This window comes from Homarus americanus, unplaced genomic scaffold (genome assembly GCF_018991925.1).
Source record: "Homarus americanus isolate GMGI-L3 unplaced genomic scaffold, GMGI_Hamer_2.0 scaffold16894, whole genome shotgun sequence".
NCBI lineage: Eukaryota > Metazoa > Arthropoda > Malacostraca > Decapoda > Nephropidae > Homarus > Homarus americanus.
This window is the reverse complement of record NW_024746541.1, coordinates 6363614-6374392: the sequence shown is the minus strand read 5'-3', so window position 1 is coordinate 6374392 and position 10779 is coordinate 6363614. Positions and strand designations below refer to the sequence as shown.

Sequence of the window (10779 nt, the reverse complement as noted above, 5' to 3'; positions counted from 1 at the left end):
TTCAAGTCGACCAGCCCTGATATAGCCACTACCGCACATGTCAAAAATTTTCAAGAGACTTCACAGAAAAGAATATATTATTAGTTATTACAGAGAGATGATTCTTTGCATTATTAATCAGATAAACTTCTACTCAAATAATGGTTCTGTCCAAGAATGCATGTATAGGCTTCTTTAAGTCCAAGGTCAAATAGATTCAGAATAAGTATTAACTATAAATAAAATTGAAGTTTTGCATCCAATAGTAAAACAAATAAACAATTTAATGAATTTGATAAAATTATAACAAAAGTATGAACATGTTGGAAAAAACAAGAATTTTAATAAAAATAACTGCCATCGACCATGGATAATGGATATATTGAACACAAACATTGATCAATTGCAAAATAGAAAATAAACATTACCTTTATTTACAGACCAGGCACTTTACATGACCTGGTCGCTGCTAAGTTTTTGATCAACTTTTCGAAGTCAATCTCTCTGAGGATGTCATATTCGATACTCATCAAAGCCAGGTGGCTGAGCCTATCATGACACATTGTAGTCCAAAGTCTGTTTTTAATAAACTTCATTTTACTGAAAGAACGTTCTCCAGAACAACTTGTGACCATGAGCACCAAGTACATCCGTAGCATTATTTCAACATTTGGAAATGTATCTACAACTTTCTTGTCAATCAACAGCTTGTAAAGGTAATGTGCCCTCCCTTTCTCATCGTCTTCGTCTTCACGAAATTGAGTGAAGAATGCTGTAAACTGCACAAGTTCAACTACAAGTGTTTGATCCAAATCATTTTTGTACTCAGCAACCAATTTTGCTGCAGCTGCTTCAATTTCGTCACAATTCATTGACTCCAGTTTAGACAAGAACCCGAAAAGTGAACAGGTTTCCTCATAGGCCTTTAACCGTTGATCCAGTGAACTCAGGAACTGATTAATTGCAGGAAGGAAATTCTGAACCCGCAATTTTTCTGACTGTGAGAGGGCTGCTTCTTCTGATCGTCCATAATCCAATGGATTGAGTCGTACATTACGTTGACGCTTGCGTGTCTGTGAATAATCCCCAGTTTCTGACATTTCCCTTCCCTTCTTCTCATAAACATGGAAGCAATCTCTTTTTTCTCGTACAAAACATTCCAAGGACTTCAGCATTGCTACTGCTGTGTTCAAATTGAGTTTAGGATCTTGCAATGCATGGCTTGTTGCATCAACTCTGCCAAGAATGTCATGTCATGTCAACAAACACAGCGCCCTGATGGCATTCGTAATGGAAGTGATAATGAAAAAAAAATTTTATTTTTATTTTTTTAATCTCAAATTTGTTATTCCATGTAGTTCATTTTTAATCAATATATGTTTGTAGAATTCTAAATATATTATTAGCAACACAAACAATAGCATTCATTAAAAATTTACGGTTCATAGGAAAACCAGGTATTCATGAATTTTTAGGAGTAGCTAGCCTAATTTCTATCACGCTTCTTGCTGAACATAGTTTTACGTGATGGAATAGATAAACATGAATTTTAAAGAATGAAAATAAAAATAATCCAAATCAATAAACAAATAAATAAGATGTTGTAATATGTGGAGGCCCCTGGGCAGTTGCCCACTTTGCCCACTCCTAAATCCGGCCCTGCTGCTGCCGCACCTTTAACGTAAGACTGACAACATGCCTAAAAACCATTTTAACTTCCTCCCTGACAAGGAAGGGTCTTTGTTTCTAAAAACGATGCATCCTCTGGGGATGAGAAACACCATAACATAGCCACTAATCCCCCACAGATCCTTGGGAGTAGAAAATACCAAATTTTTAGTTTTAAATATATTTATTTAACCAAACTTTTAGATAAACTAATCTGGATTATTATACTGTAGTAAATAAATGAAGTTTCCAACTGAATTAGAACTGCATATACAGACTCTGGTATTTTAGATTCAAGGAAAACATCCCCAGCACACCCAGAAACATTCTGGTGAAGTGAGTTAGTGTCTGTCTGTGCAAGATGTCTAGTTTAGACACATGGAATCTTTTCCAAGTAACCGGAAATGATTCTGGGGATAAGGAATTTTTCAGGGTTTGAAAAAGTCGTCTGGTTACCTGGAAATCTCTCAATCTCTCATGCCCGGAAATGCTCTGCACCAACTGTTCCGGCTAACAAGGATATCACTATACTGTACCCCTCAATAGATTTAATGAGACACATAAAGACACTGTATTAACTTTCCTCAGCTTCAGCACAAGTATGTATGAGCGTCACACCATCTGGTCAACGGCAATGTTTGGCTTCTTTATCATAATCAACGGCGTTGGTTTCAACCAAACCACCTGGCAGAGGTTCGCTTCTGTGAGAACGCTTCAAATATCACAAAGGTAAGTGCATATACTGTATATACTGTACTAAAATTTAATTACCATATTTTTAGTATTGAAAATCAGCCTAATCGGGACCTCAAACACTCAAGGGTTGGCAGGACAAGTACGAGATATTTACACATTTTAGAAGAAAGTTGCAACTTTAGCTCATGAGACAGATATATTAGAACCTATCATTTGCACAAGTAATTCAATTTAAACAAATTACACCTCTGGGTGCCGGGTTTGAACTGGGAGCCACCATGGTTGGTAGTCAGGCAGCTTGAACTACAAGTTAATAGTTAAGGTGGGATAGCCTTTAGGCTCATCATGAACGGAGCAAAAAATGAAATTATTTCTCAGAAAGATCGAAAATTTAAGAAAGTAAAAATAAGTCTGTCATTTAGATAATTCAGTTATTGAACATCTATCAACATCACTGCCATTGTGGTAATAAATGGTTTTATGGATGTTTGCATGATCATGGGTTACTTAGGTATCACTAACAGATCCAGTACCAGTACAGTATGTATAATAATGAAAATGTATCTCTGGAAGACAATAGGGTTGGACATTCCCACAATTAAAGGAATTTTTAAGAAAATAAAATTGAACACATCAGGTTAGAACAAATGATCGTGCACGAGTGCTTGTTGCCTTGCTGAAGACTATACACACATTAAGGCAACAGAGTGCAAGAATCTACTGATATGTGGTAATTTAACTCTTCCTAACACCACTGTGTCAAGAATGAGCTGAAAAAATTCGTAGTTAAGAGGCCTTCACCCATTACACGGAGGTTTAGGTATCCATCGGCAGAGCCGTGTGCAGGAATGAGAATCTCAACGGAGAAGTCAAGTATAGAAATCCAGTTTTCTTTATAAGAATGTAAGTACATTATAATTAGGGTCCTCACCTGGAAATTCTTTGATCCTGTCTGTTTAAAGAAGGATTTTCACTACATTAGGCACCTGAGGAGTTACTGTAGCAAGATGATTCAGGTTTGAGGTTATTGAGAGACTGCTGGCTTGGTTGATGGGCTTAGGTTATGAATAAGTTTTCCCTGATCTGTGTCTCTGATATTTTAATCTTCAAAGCGAAAATCTAGCAAATTTTCACAACTAGTAATAGAGTTAGTGGGAGTTAAATCTACCTAATTCTACCAGGCTAATCTCTGTTCAGTTATCATTAGTTGCACCTAACAATAGTGAATTTTGAGAATGGTCACTATCATTTTCAGAGTCATTATCTGAATTGCCAGTTTCTTCTCGTTTAAATAACATACAAATATTCTTGTGACTCAGAAATATTTGATTTAATGGAAGTTAATCCACAGATTTTAGTTATTCATATAGAATAAATTAAAATTGTACTGTAAAATTGCATCAATAAATATCTCCGTGGACACATGCGTATACTGTACATATAAATTTTAATTTTTCCTCTTAAATTCAATTATTCAGTGATAATTTCTAGGAACAAAATTATTATTACTTTACTGTGCTTTTAATTAAAAGTTGCTTAAAGCACTGTATTTATATGCAGTAATTTTATAAAGATACCATGTGAAGTCTTCTTCATGTGTTTGCTGTTATCAACTATTAATTAATGTATATTTGTGTCCACTGACCTACTGTATGATGTTGGAGTGAGGTGGAATGTCAATTCTGAAGTCCGAAGAGTCAAAGGTCGCTCCCTGGGGACTCATTCGATCACGTCACAGCTGCTTCAACCCACTATGACGTCCATTATGACGTCGCGTTGACATAACAAGATGGCACCCGTGTTGAAGGCATGTGCGCTCTTAGTTCCTGTTTACTGGTTTGACGCAGGCATCTCGCGCACACTGGGAAGTTAGTTACGAGAGGCTTGTTGTGGGTTTAGCACACTGAGCTCAAGGGTTGCGATATCTTCTCTCTGGTGAAGGAGAGCTCGCTTGATTAAGCAGGGATGGCTTGATTTGTTGATTGGTTAAGTGCTCACTCTTGGGTCGTGTAGATTCTGTATACCATAACTGATTAAGTGTTGTAAATAAATTAGTCCACTGCTCACTTGAATATCATTTGTGAAAATATATATCATTTCACTAGAAATATTTATATGCTTTCCACTTCACTGTCTCCACGGATTATATACTCTAATAATGTTTATTATTCGCAAATTTGAGATATTGATCCTAGCAACAGCCACCATCCAATGCCCTAGTCACTTATTTAAGGTTAGGTTGAGTTCTTACATTTGTGTATTTATAAGAATAATGTTGGGTGCTGTTACTTGGCTATCACTGTTCTGGTAAGGGATTTTTTGTGGCAGGGATATTTGAAACACAACTAGGTGTTTTTCCTTTATTAGACATTGAACTATGTACACATGAGTGACAAGGAAGACTTTGTAAAGGAAGTCTTCCGGTCAGAGCTCAGCACTGGAGATGTGCTTTAGTCGAGTCCTGTGGAATGCCTGAGCCTGTCAGCAGTTTAGAGGGTAGGAGTTTGACCTCTTTGGCCATGCCTAGGGCATAGGCCTTAATATGTAATATTGCTCTAATATTATAATAATAAATTAGAAGTGTAAGGTGTAGTGGTTTGTAGAAATTGCAATAGTGTGCTTGTATATTGCTCCAAACTGAGATGATTTTATGTTATCAAGAAATGTTGAGGGTGAAACCCCTAGTGCCTCTATCTGAATCATCACTCGTCGAACCCACCAGCATCCTGACTTCCAAAAGTCAAGTGTTGAGTTCATCGAACAGAATATCAGTAAACTCCTTTGTCGTCCGGAAGAAAAGCAGTAAAGAGGAGATACCCTTGCTGAACACTTCCTGCCTAAGTAATCCCGTGATGACCAAACACCAGGGTTGGATCTTTGCTCACACATACGACACGAGATAGCAGATACTGAGATGGACAACACTGGTCGCTTATTTTATGTTAGTCTAAATTCTATTTTGACAAACACTTAATCTTCAGCGTCGTTGTTGGTACATTTACTTTCGCATTAATTTATGTATTGAGTCTTTAAATGAGAATGTAAAGCTGCAACAGTACAATGAAGATCTAAATTTTTTGTCGTCTAGATTTAACTTGGTGTTAACTAATAAGCTGGTCATTTCTTTCATTAGTACATCATTAGTACAGGGTTAGTTACACAATCAAGCATTTATTTATTTGCAAAAATACAATTCTAGCATTATATTATATACTTAATACAACACAATAATCTCTGGCACAAAAAAAAATAAACACTGTGAGAAAACATTGGAGACAGTCTATGATAATTACAAAAGAAAATCTTGTTTTCCAGGATGGTCATAAGCTTCTTGGTAGGACTGTGGGCATTATGGATTGTGTTCTACTTCTCGGGACTTGTCGCCTATGCCACCTACAGCGAGTGTGATCCGTTCGCCTCCGGAAAAATTGACAAACTTGATCAGATTATACCATTCTTGGTGACGGACAAGCTGAATCACTTGACGGGGTTGGCCGGGATCTTCGTGGCGGCCGTTTACGGCGGCGTCCTCAGGTATTTTCTCAGTTTCATGGCAGTGCAAATTAAGACATCTTGCAGAAACACTACGATGCAGCACCCCTTATAATCCACAGATGAATGAGTCTAAAAATATAGTGATATATAATATTTCCACTTTACAAATAGGGTTTCAGTCATATACAATTGTGACCAATCAACAGCCAGACATTGAACGCAGGAAACAAATAGTTATAGATTAGGATGAGAGTCATTATTGTGATGACTGGAAGATGGGTCAAACCTTATTTATAAGAGGGAGGACTTAATGTGATTGCCTTAGACTCAACTGTACCAAGGAAGTGTGTGGGGCTGAAGCCTCCCCATCAGGATGTAAAAACTTAATACAAAGACAAATCAGCCCTCTGGACTGATTGCTCAGAAGGGAATAATCTTCAACACCTACACGAGTCAGCATTTTCTTTCTTTACGTAGTTTTAGCTGTTTGAGTTAAGTTATGTGACGTTTCCAAGATTGGTTTGGGGTTACACTGATGTTAAGTACCGTAGTTATACTGTATATCTGTCAAAGTCATAAAGGAGTTTTAGAAAGAGGAAGAGGATATAAAGTAAGCCTTACAAATTTTTACTGCCCCAAGTTATGTCTGTCCAACTGGAAAACTTTTTCTACATACAAGAACAACAGAAACCTGGAGCACCAAATCCCATTTTATGGTTGAGAAGAGAAACGAAAGATGAGTACAGCAACTAGCAGCAGGGAACATTATCTTAATGGAGACTATTGTTACAAATAACGACTTCATTATGGCTTTTCCAGCCAGTTAAGCTCGCAAGAATCCACTCGAATCCTGTGACTGCTTCAAGAACCGCTGACGCTAGTCAGGCTGGAGTCGGTGTTCTACAGCTCTTGTCACCTGAACCAGATATGGCCACGCGAGACAACTTACCACAATCCTTAATCTAGAAGAGAAGGATGCCAGGCTTCTCAATTGTCTTATCGGTCAAAAAGACAAAATTTCATACCTCATCTCCATATGTGGTACATGGAGACTGATGGGCGATCTGAGACTTTTGTGAGGTCACAGCTTAATTTAGAGCAGAAACTTCTATAGATACCGTCGTGGGAGGTATATGACGAATCACAGGGAGTTGACCCCGAAAATGTATCGAAAACAATCTGTGGGTTAAGGGTCCGGTGAAATGTGACAGATCCTCCTGGAGTTGTAGCACCACGGTGCTTCATTCTCCATCTTATGTCCGGCAGTTTGCAGGATAGAAGACAAGGAAGGAAGTTAAAGGTGGCAGCAGACTCCACACAGCAACAAAAAGGGTTTCCTGTGCTTATGGAAACGATGGACCAGGAGTCTTGGCAAAGGAGGGATCCATACATAAAGGGTAGTGAGTAAGGATATAAGTAAGGAACTTATAGGGTCCACCAGACTCATCCTGGAAATCATAGGGCATGGAGATGAGCTCACCCTTTCTACGGTATCTGTGCATTACCTATATATGTAAATAAAGTGGAAGGAAACGGTAGCCATCTTGACTTCAGCAAGACCTTTGAGTTGAAGGGTTTAGTTCATATCAGCTAGGAAACAGATTTTTGTCTCAGTTAAAGGATTACCTCAGAAAATAAAATATATATCAACAATCGTTCACTGTTATGTTCGCCACCAGTACATTGTTGCTGTTCCTAAGCTGTTATATCCTCCACCAATTCACTGTTGTTGTTCCTGAACTGTTTTATTCGCCACCAATACACTGTAGTTGTTTCTGAATTGTTATATCCACCACCAGCACACTGTCGTCATGCGGTAACTCAGTTGCGTGTATAATCTGGGAGGACTTCCTGAAGGAGCGGCCTTACTTCAGCAGCCTCAGTGATGCCAGTGCCACTAACGTCGTCAAGCTCCTCTGTGAGTACTTTTCCTTTATGGTTTTATTTACCTGAGTCTGTTATCTGCTTCACCCTCTATTCCTTCCTTCTTTTGAGCATGTCTATATATAAGAACAAAAGAATGGAGGGAACTGCAATGGGCCTATTGGCCCATACAGTCGCGTTTACACCCAACCCCTATTGATGTTTGTTAACTTGTTCCACTCATCCACCACTTTATTTACATACTAGTGTTTACCTTTCTCGCGCTTAAATCTATTTTGCTTTTATAATTTAAAACCATTGCCGCGAATTCGTTCCTGGCTGGATAATTTAAGTACTTTTGTTATCTCACTTTTATTTATCCCTGACTTCTATTTCTACACTTCGATCATATCGTCCCTCACTCTACTGTATGTCTCTCGAGGGAGTGCAAATTCAGATGTTTTAATCTGTTACTGTACTCAAGGTTCCTAATGCCCGGGATTAGTCTTGTTATCCTTCTCTGCACGCTTTCTAGGGATTCAATATCCATTCTTTAGTACGGTGGCCAAAACTGAACTGCATAATCCAAGGGAGGTCTTACAAGCGTAAGATATAGTTTTAGGATATCCTCACTAGACTTGTAACTAACACTCCTTTGTTAAAGTCAAAACAAATCACATTATAATCATGTCCGTCATCCACTGATTCGAAAACTGTTTAAAAGAATGATAATAGATTAAATTGTCAGACACGAACGCCCACTTGTGAAACCATGCTGGGAATCATTGATCATTTTGTGTTTCTCAAGGAGATTTTGAATTGAGATTGAAATATTTGCTTCCAGTAATTTGCCTGCAATTGATGTTATACTGATGGGAGAGTACTTGTACTACACTGGTATTTAATGACATGTTAAAAAAAAATTCTAAGGGCATACTAAGTTCTTCCTTACATTCCTTTAATATTTTGGCAAATATCTCGTCGGAACCTGACAACTTATTAGGTTTTATTTTGTCTATTTGTTTACTAACATTGTTACTTGTCACTACTAACTCTCTTAATTTATTTTGTTCACATCTCTGAAGATAGTCGGTGCCTTGGGTATCATATTTAAATTTGCAGTTGTAAAAACCGATGAAATATATCTGTTCAGATTATTGCTCATTTCTCCGCCGTTATCAGTTAGTTCGCCGGTATCTCTCTGTATTGGTCCAATCTTGTCTCAAGTGTTAGCTTGATTCATCTGAAAGAATCCCTTTGGGTGTGACTTTGCTTCCCTTACTACAGTATACTCTCGATTTAACAAAATCCAATATAACGGACTCTCCATTTAGTGGATAGCATTTTTTTCAGAATTTTTCTCTTAATTTAGTGAGCTAGTTCACTAAACCAAGATTAATTCCATTAATACGCTCATACCTATGGAGACACCTCAGACACATGATACAGTAAAACCTACTTCAGTAAAATACTTAGTTTTAACTTATTATTCGGCTTGTCATTTAAGAATATCATATTGGAAACGTCTTGTAGAGAAATTATTAATGATCATTATGGTATCAAATTCATCTCCCTATCACAATTAGCCATGCTTGAGGAAAGGTCACGCCAGACTTAGCAACCGGGGATAAATTGTCTGTAATGGTTAATGCTAATGTAAAGGCCTGGGACTTAGGGATAGAAATCTCTTGCCAGCCTAATCAGGATCTTATAAAAGGAAAGTCAAGAACCATGGTTGTCCTAGGGATAACAAACAACCGTTCGAGATTGACGTCTCTTTACTGTAAAAATAACACAAAACTCTGACACCACTCAAAGAAACATCAAATAACAATTACAGGAGTCAAACAATTATGAGAATCAAACAATTAATGGAGTTAAACAATTAAGGGAATCAAGCAATTAATGGAGTCAAACAATTGATGGAATCAAACAATTAATGGAGTCAATTAATGGAATCAAATAATTAAGAAAATCAAAAAATTACGGGAGTCAAACAATTATGGAGTCAAACAATTAAGGGAGTCAAACAATTAATAGAATCAAACAATGAGCAAATATTTCCTCCGGCAACAGCCTTGGGGAAGGTTCTGGAAAGCAGTGATCCACTCTCAGGGGGAAGGTCAAGTCAGCTTCCTGTGATGTCTTGCTACACAGGAGAAAAACCAGGGCACAGATGGTGGAGGAAGTGGCGATGACGTGGCTGCCGCGGTAGTAGCCGGGGTAGGTGTCCGGAGATTGACAGTCGATTTGTGAAGGTCTGGGGAAACAGCCCACGAGTCCAGAATCTCAGATGAGAACACAACCAGAAATTGGACGAGCAGCGGGGAGGTGTAGCTGTGGTGCGAACCGGGTAGTGTCTGCTTGTGTCATGAGGCAGCAGTGACCTTCTCACCCCCCCCGCAAGTGAGGTACGCGAACAAGCGAGCGGGCAACAAACAATCATCCTGCTCGTTACCGCCCTTACACTACTTGTGAACAGGGCTGTGCCCTTCTGAGGGCCGAGTTAGAGAAGGTCAAAGAAGAAAACTTGAAATTAAAGGAAGTGATAGCGAGGATGAAGGAAGAAGACACAAGACAAGGAAAGAACGTGTCTGACGAAAACTCAGGCGAATGGAAGGTTGTGAGGAGAGGGACGACCAAACTGGTGGTGAAAAAACACACCAAGGATACGACAACACCAGATAAATGCACAAACTCTTTCAGTCCTTTGATAGACAAATTGGACGTTAGCATAGTCAGGCTGATAAGGAAGGTAAGAAAACATTAATTGTTAGCGATTCCCAGATACGGTACCTGGACAGAGCATTTTCTGGTAAAAATAACAATAGGATGAGGGTGTGTTTGCCAGGAGCTAGGGTGGGGGATATAGTTGACAGGATGGACAATATCTTGTCTGGTAATGGGAACAAACCCATAATCTGCCTCAGTGTTGGAGGCAATGATATTGGCCGGTGTAGGAGTGATGAGCATCTTCTTAAGTTCAAGACAGCTATAGAATGTATGAGGTCGAAGGGAGGGATCCCTGACCTGTATGGGCCTATTGGCCCACCCGGGGCAGTCCCATTTACACCCAAC

At 38.6% G+C, this 10779-nt stretch overlaps 2 protein-coding genes across 2 annotated transcripts; one reads left to right on the top strand and one right to left on the bottom strand.

Moving 5' to 3' along the window:
* Window positions 1-413: 413 nt before the first annotated feature.
* On the bottom strand, window positions 414-1154 carry LOC121879337. Its single transcript, XM_042385938.1, has one exon. The coding sequence runs from the start codon at window positions 1152-1154 to the stop codon at window positions 414-416; it is 741 nt and encodes a 246-aa protein (XP_042241872.1).
* A 1075-nt stretch (window positions 1155-2229) lies between these two features.
* On the top strand, window positions 2230-7791 carry LOC121879336 (sodium-coupled monocarboxylate transporter 2-like). The gene is made up of 3 exons (XM_042385937.1): window positions 2230-2376; window positions 5659-5877; window positions 7638-7791. The coding sequence occupies exons 1-3, from the start codon at window positions 2249-2251 to the stop codon at window positions 7789-7791; spliced, it is 501 nt and encodes a 166-aa protein (XP_042241871.1). The 5' UTR covers window positions 2230-2248.
* Window positions 7792-10779: the final 2988 nt, after the last annotated feature.